General features: G+C 47.2%; 1 protein-coding gene across 2 annotated transcripts in view; it reads left to right on the top strand.

Annotated features, from left to right (window-relative positions):
- The window catches only part of CEP152 (centrosomal protein 152), a 2,961,597-nt gene that overhangs the window by 1,575,799 nt on the left and 1,368,816 nt on the right, over nt 1–16,982 (top strand). The window contains exon 13 of one of the 2 annotated variants that reach the window (XM_044077591.1): nt 5,683–5,893. In XM_044077591.1, the coding sequence (XP_043933526.1) occupies nt 5,683–5,893 (211 nt within the window). The remainder of the gene's footprint in view (nt 1–5,682; nt 5,894–16,982) is intronic. The other variant, XM_044077592.1, reaches the window with a different exon arrangement.

Consider the following 16,982-nt stretch of genomic DNA (forward strand, 5'->3'; position numbering starts at 1 on the left):
GAATCCTGCAGTGTGTGTCATGCCTTCTCTGCCAGGGTTTTACAGGAGAAAAAAAATAAACTTATCCTTAAGGGTTTGATTAAACCCTCCTTTGAGGAAACTTTGGCATCTTCTCCTCTCTCTGAGAAATCCAGGTCCAAGACTAAAATGAAGTCTCTGGCTCCGACTAGTTCATCGGAGCCTCTGGAGAAACGGTCTAAAACTATATCTCCTTCCTCGGCTCCACTGGACTCTGAGCCGCAGGAAGTACTGTCCAAGGCCATGTCTCCTTCCTCGGCTCCACTGGTCTCGGAGCCGCAGGAAGTGTTGTCTGTTGCTGGGTCGGCTTCTTCGACTCCACGGTCGCCGGCGCTGAAGGAGGTTGCAGTGGTTCTCGAGCCTGCTTCGGCTCCGATCCTTTTGGAGACAATTCGGAGCTGTTCCCCCAGTCTTGTCTCGGTTCCAATAGAGAAGGTTTCTCGACCTCCTTCTGTCTCCTCCAAGTCCTCCAGGCTCTCGGATTCGGATGTCGATAGGGTGGTCCGGAGGCTCCTCCAGTCGCCAGTGTTAACTAAATTATTTTCGGCTCCAGCCCAGTCGGCTCCGGAGCCAGCTACTATATCGGTTCCATTTCTTCCTCCTCCAACAACCTCGGTGTCGTCGGAGCTGGAGTCTGCCGAATCGAGTGAAGTCCGTGGGTCGGCTCTGAAACCTACTGCTAGTCTTTCGGATCCGACCTCAGCTCCAACCTTTTCCATTCCTTCTACAGGTTTCGGTACTCGGGTGTCCACAGTCGAACTCGAGGGGGATACATCGGGGCTTCAGGCTGTGGCTCCGAGTCTCCCCCTTGGTGCTTCTGCTAGGGGTACCCCGACTCCGGTCATGGTCTCGGAGGTGGGTTTTTCATCCGATTCTGGTCTCAGAGGTGGGTTTTTCATCCGATTCTGGTGGACCTGCCTTCGAGGCTATGAGGTGCGCGCTGGCCAATTCAATAGTGACTTCACCTGAATCGGCAACTCCTTTCCTAGATGCTATGACTAGAGCTTCTGGTGCCCCCCAATCTCTGGACAGCGGGGCTCCTAGGCCTGAGGACACCTCCATGTGTGGTCCCCTACTTTCTGATGGCCCTTCAGAGTCTGTGCCTGAAGAGCCTCCCAGGAAGAAGTTGTGTAAGAGGAAGCACGTAGACTCCCCAGATGAGTCTGTCGCCTCGGACACTGACCTCGATGATGGAGAAGGGTCCCCGAAGCCGTCCTCTGATGATGTCTCGTACTCCGATATCCTGGAGATCTTGAGACAGCAGGGCGACTGGCCATCCAAAAACCCTTCTGAGGACGAGTCAGTCTTCCTCAAGGCCTTCGGAACCCAGCCTTCCGCCTCCTGGGTGTCTCCACCCTTCGATGAATTATTGGATCTTATTTGCCGAAGGGTGTGGGAACACCCTGACTCTGTGGAGCCAGTTCCTAGTCGCCCCAATAAGTTCTTATCTGCGCCTCCTGGAAAAGAATATTTGACCAAGGAAGTACCTGTGGATGCTATGGTGGTGGCGTCTGCCACCCAGCAGGACATGGCAGAGGCTTCTACTTCCATCCATCCTCCTAACAAGGAGTCTAGGAGTATGGATAGGTATGGGAAGCCTATCCTGTCTTCAGCGATCTTTACCTTGCGGTCGCTCAATTACTTGTGTCATTTTACGCGGCTCCAAAGGGATCTCATAAAGTAGTTGGGAGATACCCTGTCGGGTAACTTGCCTGAGGCGTTGGCCCAGTCTGTTCACGCCCAGCTGTCTACCCTTTCTTCCATCGTCAACTCGTCCATGAGGCTCATATCTTATGCAGCCGAGGGGGCGGGTAGAGCCGCGAGTTCAGGCGTAGCCCTCAGGAGGCAAGCTTGGATGCACTTGTGTCATTTTGTGGAGGCTTTTAAGTCTTCTTTCACGGACGCCCCATTCAACGGGTCCTCCCTTTTTGGACCTAAAGTGAAAGACACCCTCACTAGATGTGAGCAGGAGGGTAAGACTTTGTCTGCCGTTGGGGCCCGTTTTTCGCTTCCCTCTAGACCTTATCCCAAGGCTCAGAGGGGAGGGAAAATGTGGTTCAGAAAGTCTCAAAAGTCTTCCCCTGCCCATCAGTGACCCCCCCCCTCCAGGGGCAGAGGAGGGGGTAATTTTAATGGAAGGTTCCTCCTACCAATGTCCCTGAGGGATTACCCGACTCTGCGTCTCCGGAGCCAGTCTGGGGTCGTTTTTTGGAGCATCTTCAGGCCTGGGAGTCCATCACTCAGGATCGATGGGTGCTTCGTATCATCAACGGAGGTTACACCATTCCCTTTATTCGTCCCCCCCCCCCGCCATCAAGAAAAATCCCGGATGTTCCACCCAGTCAATGGGATCAGGCAGCAATAGAGGTCTCAAAGCTGCTAGAAAAAGGAGTCATCCAACCAGTCCCCGCAGACCAGATCGGATTAGGAACTTACTCAAGGTTATTTTTGGTGCCAAAAAGAACAGGGGACTTGAGACCCATTCTGGATCTCAGCCGCCTAAACCGCTTTGTAAAGAAGTCCAAGTTCCGAATGGTCACTTTGCAATCCATTTTCCCATTGCTGGAAAAAGGAGTATGGATGTGCTCCCTCGATCTCAAGGATGCCTATTATCGCATCAAAATAAACAAGGCTTCCAGGAATCATATATGCTTCCGGCTGGGAGCCAGTCATTTTCAATTCCGGGCCCTGCCCTTTGGTCTCACCACAGCCCCCAGGGTGTTCACCAAGTGTCTGGCAGTGGTGACAGCTCACCTGAGACGTCTAGGATTCCAGGTGTTTCCTTATCTAGACGACTGGCTCCTCACTGCCCCCACCAGGCATCTACTTGTTCAAGCCACGAGAGCTACTGTCAAATTGGGCCATCTTCTAGGGATTTCATTCAACTGGGCAAAGTCTGTATTGCTGCCATCACAGCGTGTTGCCTTTATCGGCGCAGAGCTAGACTCTGTAGAGATGCAAGCTTTCCTACCGACAGAGAGAATAAAGGTGTTACAGGCCCAAGTCCTGGCTTTACTACCCCAGGAAAAAGCCCAAGCCAGGATGGTTCTTCAGTTGTTGGGATCAATGGCGGCTACCATTCTCCTAGTTCCGCTAGCCAGGTTACACATGCGAATACTTCAGTGGCTCCTTTCTGCCCAGTGGTCATATCGGGAACGTCCCTTGTCCCATCCGATTCTCATCACGGAGAGATACCGGCAAGATCTGCGTTGGTGGCTTCTCTCGTCCAATCTGAATCAAGGGAGAACCTTGAGCCCCCCGTCCCCTATTGCCACAGTAACCATGGACACCTCCCAGATAGGGTGAGGGGGGCATTATCTGGGCGAGACGGTCCAAGGTACGTGGCAAGACCATGAGGTTCACTTGCATATCAATGTTCTAGAGATGAGAGCGGTGCTTCTAGCATTGCAGGCACTTCACAGCTCTCTTCCCAGGGGAACTATTGCGATTCTTTCCGACAATATGTCGGTTGTCTGGTATCTGAACAAGCAGGGAGGAACCAAGTCCTACCCCCTTTACAGGGAGGCCATGAGAGTGTGGAATTGGGCAATCGCTTCCCAGCGCTTTCTAGTGGCAACGCACATTCCGGGGAAGTCCAGTGTGATAGCAGACAGGCTGAGCAGAGCTATTCTGATGCCTCACGAGTGGTCCCTGAACGACAGAGTGGCTGCTCAGATCTTCTCCAAGTGGGGCCTTCCCTGCTGCTACCTCTTTGCCAGCTCCCTGAATGCGAAGTGCAGCAATTTTTTCACTCTGATCCCCCCACAGGGGGAGTCACCCAGGGATGCTCTAGTCCACAGTTGGACCTCTGGTCTGCTCTACGCCTTCCCCTCTTCTACCAAGAGTGATTCAGAAGGTTACCTGCTTGGGAAGCAAGATGATTTTGATCGCACCACACTGGCCCCATCAAGTTTGGTTCCCCTTCCTTCGGAAGTATGCAGTGGATGGTCCTTGGATTCTAGACCCAGCTCCAGACCTATTGACTCATCAGTCAGGACAGCTCCATCCATCCCTACGAGCACTCAAGCTCACTGCCTGGCTTCTCCACTTCCAACATTAGTCAGACAGCATATTTTTACCCCGGAAGTAGTACATATTCTGTCTTCCTCCCACAAGTCTTCTACTAGGAAAATATACTCTAGTAAATGGAAGAGATTTGCAATTTGGGCTCAGCAACGTGATCTTGATCCCCTTACAGCCTTTGTGTCGGCGGTGTTAGATTTCTTAGCAGCACTCTTTAGACAGGGCTCGGCTGCCTCCACTATAAAGGTTCAGTTGGCAGCAATCTCCAATTATCATGTTGCACATGAGCCTTCCCTCATGGGTCATAAGCTGTGTAAAGCCTTTCTGAAAGGAGCCTGGTTGCTTTGCCCTCCGGTTTCGTAACCTGTCTTGCCATTTTGATGTGGTGCTCAGAGCTTTGACATCTTCTCCCTTTGAGCCGGCAGCCTCCTGCGAATTGAAATTTTTGTCATGGAAGACTGCCTTCTTGGTAGCCATAACTTCAGCCAGAAGGGTATTGGAGCTTCAAGCCCTTTCTGTTAAACATCCTTATTTAATTTTTCATAAGGACAGAGTATTTCTGAGACTTAATCCTTCTTTTCTCCCTAAGGTCTCTTCTGCCCTTTGTCTCCACCAGTCTATTGAGCTTCCGGTCTTTTTTCCACGGTTTTCCAACAAAGCGGAATACAAATTTCACCAGTTGGATGTGCATAGACAACTGAGGTTTTATTTAAATAGGACACAACAGGAGAGGAGAAGGAAATCAGATCAGTTGTTTGTGTCCTTTTCAGACAATAGAATTGGCAGATCTGTAACTAAGGGCACCATAGCTAAGTGGATTAGAGACTGCATCTCATTTATTTATGCATTAGCGGGTAAGGATCTTCCCTTTCCATTTAAGGCGCATTCTACCAGGGCTATGTCAACTTCAGTGGCCTTTCATGCTAGACTATTCATAGATGAGATATGTGCAGCGGCTACTTGGACTTCTCCACATACCTTTATTTCTCATTACAAACTGGACGTGGCCTCTAGAGGTCGGGCTTCCTTTGGTTCCACAGTGCTCAGGAGTGTTTTCCAGTGAGCCTCCCGGGATTTAGGTGCTAGGGACGCTGTCCCGTCAGTAATGAATGTAGGCGAGATAGGATCACATTACATCTTTTGTACTTAGTATAACGATAGATATATGTGATCCATCTTGCCCACATTCTTACATACCCGCCCTCCTTCCCCCTACCTGTTGGACTTGGAGGAAACTTGTATTCTGATTCCTCTGAGGATATTATTACATATATATCCTTGTGGTGTGGTGTATGTGGGAAGATAATATTGGGGCAAACAAGATCTGGGGGTTTGGGCATGATGCTTCCTGGGATACAGGGTTAGCCCAGCCAATGAGAGACTTCGTGCTAGTTATAGTGGCCGAGTCGGAGCCGACTATCGGCTCTGAGCCCGTCAGTAATGAATGTAGGCGAGATGGATCACATACATCTATCGTTATGGTAAGTACATAACTAAAAGTTCACTTATTTTGAATGATCTAATTAAATATATGGAAAAACTACTCTTTTAGAAAAAAAAAAATATATAGTCTAATTTACACTGAAGCATTTTGATCATAAATATACAAGTCATTTATTCTTGAATGTTTTAATTTTGAAGCTCATTGCAGAATGGAATGCCTGAAAAAGAAGTGTCCAAAGATGATATTGTACTAGAGTTGAAAACTGAACTTGAACGCTCACTTGGTAGTATCAGAAGGAAAAGGTGCCAGGTTACACGACTACAGGATGAACTTAAAGAATCTCAGAAGCAAGTAATGGATCTCAGGAAACAGCTGGAGAATGCACAACAAATGGTAAAAACTCATGAGGTTTGTATTTAGATTTCAGACGGTATCATATGTTACAGCAAATGAGCACTAATGATCTTCACTGATTAACTTTTCTTGTAAAGAAAACATGCACTTCACCAGGTCTGATGGAACGTGACTAATAGGCTTTAACAGTTTAACACAGTTTTATCTGAAAGAATCACATGGGAAATTTAATTTTCATTAGCATTCGTATTTACCTGAACATCTGTTGTATCCATTTGAACATAGCACTATACATTGATAGTTGACCAAAATGGACTAAAGCACATGCTGGTGTCAGTAGAACTTCATACTCGTGGATGACCTTTTAGTCGCATGTAGCTTGTCATTGTGACTAGCAAAAATGCTTTTTCAGCTAACCAGTGGACCCCAGTTACAGATATCAGGTCTAGTTTTTCAATGCCTGCCTGAAATTTGAAAGAACATGCATAGATATTTATGACTAAAATTCAATTTCCCGCAACAACACTTGTATTCTTCAGTGTGTATTTCTGCATGGTTTACCTTGATGTTGCACAATCTTGCATTTTTTATCACCAGTATCACTATCATCATCATCATTATCAGTATAATTTTTTATCACTGCTGGAGCATTCTTGAACATCACAGAAAATCAAAAAAACTGCTGCACACTTTGCTTTGCAATAACATTTGCAAGGTATGCTGAAGATTTATTTTTGGAGGTGGAAGTGCATCTGTGGCCACTTCTTAATGCATCTGCATTAGAGATTTGAACATATTCAGTGTTAAGGCATACATAAAAATGTACAAGGTTTAGGTTTGGTTAGAGCTGCAAATGTGCCAGATCTGGTGGACATCCGATTTATGATCTCAGAGATCACAATTGTTTGTGGGCTGTCCAGCTCGCTGGGAGGAGGTGTTATCTGAAGAAGAAACTTAAATATATAAGTATTTTCACAACTTAACTGAAAAATGTGTTCATTTTTTTCTGCAGTATATCAAGTTTGAAAGGTTCATGTGCTTGCGTTAGGCGATCATGATTGTTATATTGTCTTGACTGGTTTTGACTGTGCTGTGAGGGAAAGTTTGGCATTTTCTGTAGTCTTATTTTTAATAATAAACTGTGAGCCTTCTCACCTATCTATGCAGCAGTTAACACAGAGTGGGTTACCTTAGGCATGAAGATGAAAATTCCTTCTTTGTGCTTGCCCTAAGTGACAAGTAAACTTATTCTAGTTATTAAACTGTGACTGCCATTCTCACTGTTGTTGAGACAATATCGTGATTTGATGACTTCATCATCTACCAATATTTGCAGTTTGGCTGCCAAGGAATGAAAAAACTTCATTGATGGTTTTAAATGCCCAAAGTGAGACATTTTTAAGTAGAAACATGAAAATTTGCAGCAAACAATGTACAACGAATGGTGGGCATCACATATTTGACCAAATAAAAGCTTGCATCTTAGAATTTGACTTATTTCTGTGTTGTATAATATGGTGTATCAGATGCAAAATAATCTGTGTATCCAATGTCCTAGAGGAAATTTGGGGAATATTTTTGTCTTAAAATCACATTTTTTTTTTGCATGGTGCAGCTGTTCAGATAAGGACTATCCTGTATAAAGAGGGATAGGTAGTGATCGTATATATTTATTTGCTATTGTTAGAAAGGAAATGCCTTAAGAGTTTTTTAGTGATGTGCTAGATGTTATGTGATCCTATCTCGCCTACATTCTGACTGATGGGTTCGGAGCCGATCCCTCGGCTCCGACTCGGCACACTTATGCCAAAGAGCGAAGTCTCTTATTGGCTGAGCTTACTATATCCCAGGATGCACCACTACCAGTCCCCCAGATCTCGTTTGCCGCTAACAAGTGAAGACGTGGTCTCGATCTGGCTGAGCTAAGTAGTGATTATTTTCACTAGTTTTTCTGTCAGGAATTTCTTTATTCTTCAACAGAAAGCTGTTTTAACAGCTATTCTTGTGTTTAGAGTGCGTTTGGTGAAATTTACTTGGTAAATTTTTGTGTTGTGAGTGTTGACTAGGAGTACCTCTTGTGTGGAAAGGCCTTTCCCGGTCTTTTTGGTTGTAGGTGACTTCTGTTCTGTTTAGGGATCTACTGTGTTTTGACTAACTCAGAATGTCTCAGGTACCTAGGCCTTCAGGCTTTAAAAAGTGCACCAAGTGCAACTTTAAAATGTCTATCACAGATGACCACTCTCTCTGTGTTTATTGTTTGGGTGCAAAACATTTGCAGGAGTCCTGCAGCGTGTGTCACGCTTTTTCCTCAAGGGTCCTCCAAGAGAGGAAAAATAAGCTCATATTGAAAGGCATTATAAAACCCTCCTTTGAAGAAGCTTTAGCATCCTCTCCTTCTCCTGCTAAAAAGAAAAGGGCATCTGCTCCGACCAGTCCGTCGGATCCGACCGCCAAAAGACATAGGCAGGCCTCTCCTTCGGCTCCAAGGACTTCGGAGCCGAGGTCGGAACGGTCTGCCTCGATGCTACCAGTCTCGACTCCTCTGGCTTCGGAGCCGATGGCTGGGGCATCGAGAGGCGGGTCATCTTCATCGGCTCCACTGGTTTCGGAGCCGATGAAGGTTGTCCGCTCAGACACTTCCTCCTCGGCGCCGAAGCCCTCCTCGGCACCGATGGAAACTAGTTTGGGTATTCCTTCGGCTCCGATAGTCATCGAATCGCCTCGGAGCCGGTCCCCTAGCCCCTTGGGGCCGTTGGACAGGCCATCTCGAACCCGTTCAGTATCCTCTAGGTCATCGAGGATGTCAGATTCGGACATAGACAGGGTGCTCCAAAGACTGTTCCAGTCCCCAGTCTTTCAAAAATTTGTTTCGGCTCCGACCCAGTTGGCTTCGGAGCCGACAGCCCATGCCCATGTCATTGCCATTCCTCCTCCGACCGCTTCGGCTCCGTTGGAGCAGGTGCTGTCGGAGCCGGTAGAGGTCTTAGGGTCGGCTCCGACCCTTACTCCAACCCCGGCCTTCGGGTCCGAGTTTGGTACACGGACTTCTTCGGCTGGACCTGAGGGTGATGTTTCGGGACCTATGCTGTCGGTTCCGAGCCTCCCTCTCGGTGCTTCGGCTGCGGGACTTCCGTCTGCTGTCATGGCTCCGGGGACCGGACACTCCCAGGATTCTGGGGTCCGGCTTTCAGAGCTATGAGGAGTGCCTTGGCCAAGTCTTGGCCATCTCTTCGGCTTTACCGGCACCTTCCCTGGGCGTGGAGACTGGGTCTTTGGCAGTTCCCCTGTCCGTAGGCAGTGGAGCCCCTGGGCCTGAGGTTACCCCCATTGGGGGTTCCCCTCCTCCTGAGGGTTCTTGAGTTGTCTTCAGAGGGGCCCCAAGGAAGAGATTGTGCAAGAGGAAGCACGTGGACTCCCCCGAGTCTATTACATCGGACACTGATCTTGATGATGCGGAAGGGTCCCCGAAGTCGTCCTCGGATGATGTCTCATTTGCAGACATCTTAGAGATCCTCAAACAACGAGGCGGCTGGATATCCAAACCCCCCTCTGCTGATGAGTCAGTGCTTCTCAAGGCCTTTGGGGCTCAGCCCTCCGCCTCCTGGGTGTCTCCGCCCTTCGACGAGCTCCTGGATTTAGTTTGTCGGAGGGCGTGGGAACATCCAGATACCGTGGAACCAGTCCCTTCTCGTCCTAACAAATTTTTGTCTGCCCCACCCGAGAAGGAGTTCCTGACCAAAGGCGTGGCTGTAGATGCCATGGTGGTGGCATCTGCTACACAACAGGACATGGCAGAGGCTTCAACGTCCGTCCATCCTCCTAATAAGGAGTCTAGGAGCATGGACTACTTTAAGGTCCCTGAATTATTTGGCACATTTTACTAGGCTTCAGAGGGATCTGGTCAAAGAGCTGTCAGATTCCCTCTCAGGTAACCTACCTGAGCAGCTAGCCCAGTCGGTTAGCTCTCAGTTGGCTATCCTTGCTTCAATTTCTAACTCGTCCATGAGGCTCATTTCATATGCGGCGAAGGGCGGTAGAGCGGCAGGCACAGGCGTGGCTCACGGAGACAAGCCTGGCTCCGTTGTGTCATTTTATGGAGGCCTTCAAGTCTTCCTTCGCCGACGCTCCCTTTGATGGGTCCTCTTTGTTTGGACCTAAGGTTAAAGACACTCTTACCCGCTGTGAGCAAGAAGGAAAAACTTTATCTGCCGTAGGTGCACGTTATTCCACTCCCTTTCGGCCTTATCCCAAGGCTAAAGGAGGAGGGAAGATGTGGTTCTGCAAATCACGTAAGTTTTTCCACCAACAGCAGGAAGATTCCCCTTCCAGAGGCAGAGGACGGGGAAATTTTTCTGGGAGACGCCGTCCCAGAGGCGGCAGAGGGCGCCGCAATTCTGGAGACCGCGAGTCCTTTCGTGGCTCTTCAGCCTCCCACACTTCATGAGGGATTGCCCGGCTGTGCTGCTCCGGAGCCAGTCGGGTGCCGGTTTGCCAAGGACCTAAAAGCCTGGGAGTCAATCACTCAGGACAGATGGGTGCTTCGGATTATTGCCGGAGGTTACACCATTCCCTTCATGCACTCACCCCCACCGTCCAAAAAAATCCCGGACCCACCACCCAGTCAAAGGGAAATTGCAGCCGCAGAAGCTTTAAAGCTGCTAGAAAAAGGAGTCATCCAACCGGTCCCCACAGACCAGATCGGATCCGGAAATTACTCAAGGTTCTTTTTAGTGCCAAAAAAGACAGGGGACCTGAGACCAATATTGGATCTCAGCAGACTAAACCAATCCGTCACGAAATCCAAATTCCGAATGGTCACGTTACAATCCATTCTCCCATTATTGGAGAAGGATGTTTGGATGTGCTCCATAGATCTCAAGGACGCCTATTATCACATACCGATACATCGGGCGTCCAGGAAGTATCTGCACTTCAGCCTGGGAGACAGTCATTTCCAATTTTGTGCTCTGCCCTTTGGTCTCACCACAGCCGCCAGGGTGTTCACCAAATGTTTGGCAGTAGTAACTGCTCACCTGAGGAGTCTTGGATTCCAAGTGTTTCCCTATCTGGACGACTGGCTCCTGACTGCCACCACCAGTCATCTACTAATGGACAACCTCAAAGCCACCTTTTCCCTGGGTGCTACCCTGGGAATTACATTCAATTGGTCAAAGTCTGTCTTGCTGCCCTCTCAGCGCATAAGGTTCATAGGAGCAGAGATAGACTCAAAATTGATGCGCGTTTTTCTTCCTATCGAAAGGATCCAAACTTTACAAGGCCAAGTTCAAGCCCTGCTTTCAAGATCCAAGGCCCCAGCCAGGATGGTCCTGCAACTTTTAGGTTCGATGTCTGCCACGGTTCTTCTAGTTCCTCTGGCAAGATTGCACATGAGGGTCCTTCAGTGGCTATTATCGACTCAATGGTCCTTTCAGGATCTTCCCCTCAATCACCCCATTATGATTACAGAAACGTGCAAACGGGACCTTCGCTGGTGGCTTCAGACATCCAATCTAAATCAGGGAAGTCCTTTTGTTATTCCCCCTCCAGTGGTCACCCTGACGACAGATGCCTCCCAGATAGGGTGGGGGGGGGCATTGTCTGGGCAGGTTAGTTCAGGGTTCCTGGCTTCCAGACGAAACTTTTCTCCACATCAATGTATTGGAGATGAGGGCTGTACTTCTGTCCCTACAGGCCTTACACAAGTTTCTCCCTCAGGGCATCATCGCCATCCACACAGACAACATGTCGGTGGTCTGGTATCTAAACAAACAAGGAGGGACCAGATCTTACCCCCTTTGCAGAGAGGCCATGAGGGTGTGGGAATGGGCTGTAGCTACCAGCCGTTTCTTGGTAGCGACCCACATTCCGGGGAAATCAAATATATTGGCAGACAGATTAAGCAGGACAATTCTCTCTCCTCACGAGTGGTCCCTGAACGAAACAGTAGCAGCTCAGGTTTTCAGAAGATGGGGGACGCCGTGCTGCGACCTGTTTGCAACACCACAAAGTACAAAGTGCAAAAGGTTCTTCACCTTGACTCCACATCAGGGAGAAGCAACTATGGATGCTCTAGCACAACTATGGCCAACAGGGCTACTTTATGCCTTTCCTCCGATTCCACTTCTCCCCAAAGTCATACAGAAAGCTTCTCAATTGGGGTCCACAATGATACTAATTGCTCCGCACTGGCCTCGTCAGGTATGGTTTCCCTACCTGAAGAAACATGCGGTGGACGATCCGTGGGTTTTAGATCTAACTCCGGATCTGCTAATTCATCAGTCGGGGCGACAACACCAGTCCCTTCACACTTTGAAGTTGACAGCTTGGCTCCTCCACTTCCGACCTTAGTCAGAAATCACACCTTAGACCCGGAAGTTATTCACATTTTATCTTCGGCCCACAAACCCACCACTAAGAAATTGTACCTCAGTAAGTGGAAGAGGTTTGCTATTTGGGCTCAACTCAGGGGCTTAGACCCTATCACTGCCCCGATCCCAGAGGTTTTGAAATTTTAACATCCTTGTTTAATCAAGGATCTTCAGTATCTACTATTAAAGTCCAACTGGCAGCTATCTCTAAATTTCACGAATCCATGGATCCACCGTTGATGAGCAGCAGATTATGCAAAACTTTCATTAAAGGTGCGGGGCTGTTAAGACCCCAGTTTTTCATCCTGCCTCCGTGGGATCTTGATTTGGTGCTTCGTGCATTAACATCTTCCCCTTTCGAACCGGCTGCTACATGTGAGTTAAAATATCTGTCTTGGAAAACTGCCTTCTTAGTTGCAATTACCTCTGCAAGAAGAGTTTCAGAGCTTCAAGCCCTATCTATCAAACCACCGTACTTGATTTTTCACAAGGATAGAGTATCACTTAGGCCTAACCCATCTTTTGTCCCAAAGGTCTGTTCTAATCTCTGTCTCCAACAATCTCTAGAGCTACCAGTTTTTTTTTTCCAAAATTCTCCAATGAAGCAGAATACACTCTCCATAAATTGGATGTTCACAGGCAATTGCGCTTCTATCTAGACAGGACTCAGCAAATTCGTAAATCAGACCAGTTGTTTGTGTCCTTCTCAGACAATAAATTGGGTAAAACCATCACAAAAGCTACTATCTCCAAATGGATTAGAGATTGTATAACTCAGGCTTATTCCTCTTCAAATAAGCAACTTACAACATCTATCAAAGCCCACTCTACCAGAGCTATGGCTACTTCTATAGCCTTTCATTCCAAGCACGCTATTTCTGAGATTTGTGCTGCGGCTACTTGGTCCAATCCGCACTTTCATTTCCCACTATAAATTGGATGTGGCATCTAAAGGGCGAGCATCATTTGGTTCCACGGTACTCAGGAGTGTTTTCCAGTGAGCCACCCAGGATTCAGGTGCTAGGGACGCTGTCCCATCAGTCAGAATGTAGGCGAGATAGGATCACATAACATCTTTTAGTTATGTACTCACCATAACTTCAGATGTTTGGGATCCATCTCGCCACATTCCTAATACCCACCCTCCTTCCCCTGGCCTTGGAGATCAGAAGAGATTGAACGGTTTTGAGTTCTACTGTTTTTATCTTGTTTCATCTGACGATGTTATATAAGCAGTGCGTGCATGTGTGCATGTATGCGGACAAACTAGATCTGGGGGACTGGTAGTGGTGCATCCTGGGATATAGTAAGCTCAGCCAATAAGAGACTTCGCTCTTTGGCATAAGCGTGCCGAGTCGGAGCCGAGGGATCGGCTCCGAACCCATCAGTCAGAATGTAGGCGAGATGGATCCCAAACATCTGAAGTTATGGTGAGTACATAACTAAAAGTTCTGCATGCTGTATGTTGCTCATGATGGAGTTGGAAAAAAATTGTTTAACTTTCCAAATTATTTGCATTGTGGACCAAAAAATGCTGCTTTTATGTTCGTCAGCATATGTTGTGTGCCATCACACAGTTATGTATAGAAATTTACACACATTCTTGGCGTCATTTTTAGTATTTTATTTAACATGAAGCATAGACTAAGTGAAAGACTGTGAGTTCCTTATTTTCCTAGACCAAAGTTTGAACAGTATCAGAAACAGTGCAAGTTAATTTCTGAACTGTTTTAAAAGGGTATTCTCTGATTGGATATTGGCATGTAATATCAGCACCGTATAGTAAACATACTAGGTTGTAGTGTCTGTTGCTACTCTGCTTGTCTATCAGTTTGAAAAACTATAGCTACGTCTGTTTTATTGTACATATGCGCTAATGTTTTACTAATTTCATATATGTTCTTTTATTGCAGAATATTTATATAGTTAGTGAAACTTGTTACTGCTGTTTTGTCATAGGTTGTGACTAAAACGGTTCCACGAATAGTTCATATTGCCCTGTTTGATACTTAAAAAAAAAAAAAAAATCTAAAAGTGGTAATTAAAAAGGGGGGAGGATGCCGTGTTTTACTGAAACTTTGTATGTGATGTTGTCCTTTTCATTCTTACTCACTGATGGGTCTCTGATCTGACATCTGGTACTTTTTCCTGACTTAGGATCAGAGTCTCAAGCTCCTTCATCTTCCCATAATGCACTGCACCTTCTCTAACTCCCCAGATCTTGTTTGTCTTGCTTTGTGCACAAACATAGTTCCAGAGTCTCAGGACTTTTTGTTATTGGGAGATAAGTTTTGGAGAGATGTTCTAACTTTCGAATTAAATGTTCTAACTTTCGAATTATTATATATATATATATATATATATAAGTAAATTGTTCTCTGTTTTCCTCCTCCCCTTCCTTGTTAGAATCTTGAGGGCATTAGGGACCTTAGAACTCTTCTCTTCCTTCATTTAATGCCGTTGGCACTCCTTTCCCTATTCTTAAAAATAAATAAGTTTAACCTTAAGATCTTTATAGTATAGAATCTCAGGGTTGTTTTTTTTTTGTTTGTTTTCTTGTTGTTATTGTCTTGTTCTTTTTTAGTAGGTTTTCAGCTTCTAGAAATGGCTGAGAGGCCTGCAGGCTTTAAACGATGCGCTTCTTGTGGGCATAAGATCCCAAATTCAGAAGCCCACAAGAAGTGCATGTATTGCTTAGACTCAGTGCATTTGGACACTAACTGCTTGGTGTGTGCGGCCTTTAACTGCCAGGTCTTGGCCGACCACTGGAATAAATTAATACTGAAAGGCCGTTTGCCTGCATCCTCTTCTTCAGGCGTCAGTCCCCCTCGAAGTATGTAGGCTGTAAAAGATCCCTTTCGGTTTCTCCAAGGGAGTCTTTAGAGCCCAGCCAGAAAAGACTGAGGGCTTCAGTGCAACCAGAAAAACGTCTAATCCAAAAGCATCCTCAGATCTGTCTGTGGATCCTAGTGTCACAAACCAGTCAGGTCCTAAGACCTCATTGGATCCTATTGCTTCGGCCCCAGGTGGATCAAAGTCTCTTTCGGATCCTAGGGCCTCTGATCACGACAGTCTTATCCTTATTACCAGTTCTCCTACTTCAGGGACATAGTCTTCGGATCCGAAGCCTTTGGATCCTACTATTAAGACAAGTCTACCAGCTTTTCAAATTGAACCAGTTTCTTCAGCACTTCCTGACAAATCATTCCACATGCCAGCAAAATCCAGGCATATTTCCTTGGCATCCTTCTCCAGGTCTTCCCAAAATCTCACTGAGGCCAGTATGGACAGGATGATGCTGAGGTTCCTCAGGACGTAGATCCAGATGAGGATCCTGCCATCTACATCCCATCTTGGATCAGTGAGTGCTCCATCTCCTATTTTACAGATTCCTTTTCTGATCCGTCCCTTCGTTTTTGAAACCCAGGATCCTGGTTTCCTAAGAGGGAGTCGAGGTTGGTCCGAGATAGCTCCCTATCTCAACTCCAGCTATCTCAACTCCAGCTATGTCCAAGACCAGCCCTGCTCCTTTTTTTCTGATCCAAGATGTCTGCACAGACTCTGGGTGGGGGGGGGGGGTTGCTTTCAGCTCTGACATTGTCAGATCTGTCACTTCCCTTGGGGCTTTGGCTCTCGACAGCTCAGATCTGGTTCTTTCAGGAGACCTCGGATCCATAGCTGACTCTGCTCTCTCCTCTTCATTAACTTTGGCCCCAAGGGAGAGGGAGAGGGTGTCCTCAGGTCTGTCAGCCTTCCGGGTTGCATAAAGGGCTTTCTCTAGGATCAGAGAAGCATCTCCTCACTCCCATGTGTCCCTTCATCGGATGTGAGCACTGGGTCCTTCATGCCTGTCATAGGTCAGCCTGCCCCGTGGAACCTCCAGACCACTTCTCCCCAGGGAGCCCCCCTTCTTTGATACCTTTCTGGAACACACCATGGAGGAGGTCCCTTGGAAGAAAAAGTGTAAAAGGAGGCATATAGACTCGCCAATGGAGTCTGTCATGGAGAACACCAATTTCGATGAGGTAGAAGGATCTCCCCGATCACCACCCGACAATATCTCTTTTGGAGACATCCTGGAACTCCTTAGGCAGAAAAGTGGCTGGTCCTTCCAACCTCCTCTTGAGGAATCGGTGTTCCTGGAGGCTTTTGAGGTGGGCCCATCAATGTCCTGGGTATCTCCCTTGGTGGATGCCCTGATAGATTTAGTTTACTGCCGGGCCTGGAAGAAAATGGACATGGTTGAGCCTATTCCTAAGCACCCCGATAGGTTTCTCAGCCCACCTTCCAGTTGTCCACATTGGAGCAAAGGTGATCCAGTTGATGCAGCTGTTGCAGCAGCCGTGAAGAAAAAGCTAGCCAAACAAAGCTCTGTTGTCCATCTGCCAAACAAGGAGTCTAGGTTATTGGTCAGACAGGGAAAGCACATTTATGCCTCAGCTACTTTCACTCTGAGATTGTTAAACTATTTGGCGCACTTCATCCGTTTACAGAGAGATCTGGTCAAGAAGCCACCCACCTCTCTTGCGGAGACCATGTCAGAGGAGGACGTGAAGAAGGTTTCTCCCCAATTGGCTACTCTTTCCTCCTTTGCAAATTCCTCAATTAGATTGATTTCACACACAGCAGAACGCACCTCGCGAGTAGCCGGTGCAGGCATAGGCATTAGATGACATGCCTGGATGCAGCTTTGTGACTTTCCGGAGCCCTTCAACGCATCATTTATTAATGCCACCTTTGATGGTTCCTATTTGGACCATTAGTAAAAGACACGC

The sequence above is a fragment of the Protopterus annectens genome, chromosome 7.part0 (genome assembly GCF_019279795.1).
Source record: "Protopterus annectens isolate FY-2018-M chromosome 7.part0, PAN1.0, whole genome shotgun sequence".
Lineage (NCBI taxonomy): Eukaryota > Metazoa > Chordata > Ceratodontiformes > Protopteridae > Protopterus > Protopterus annectens.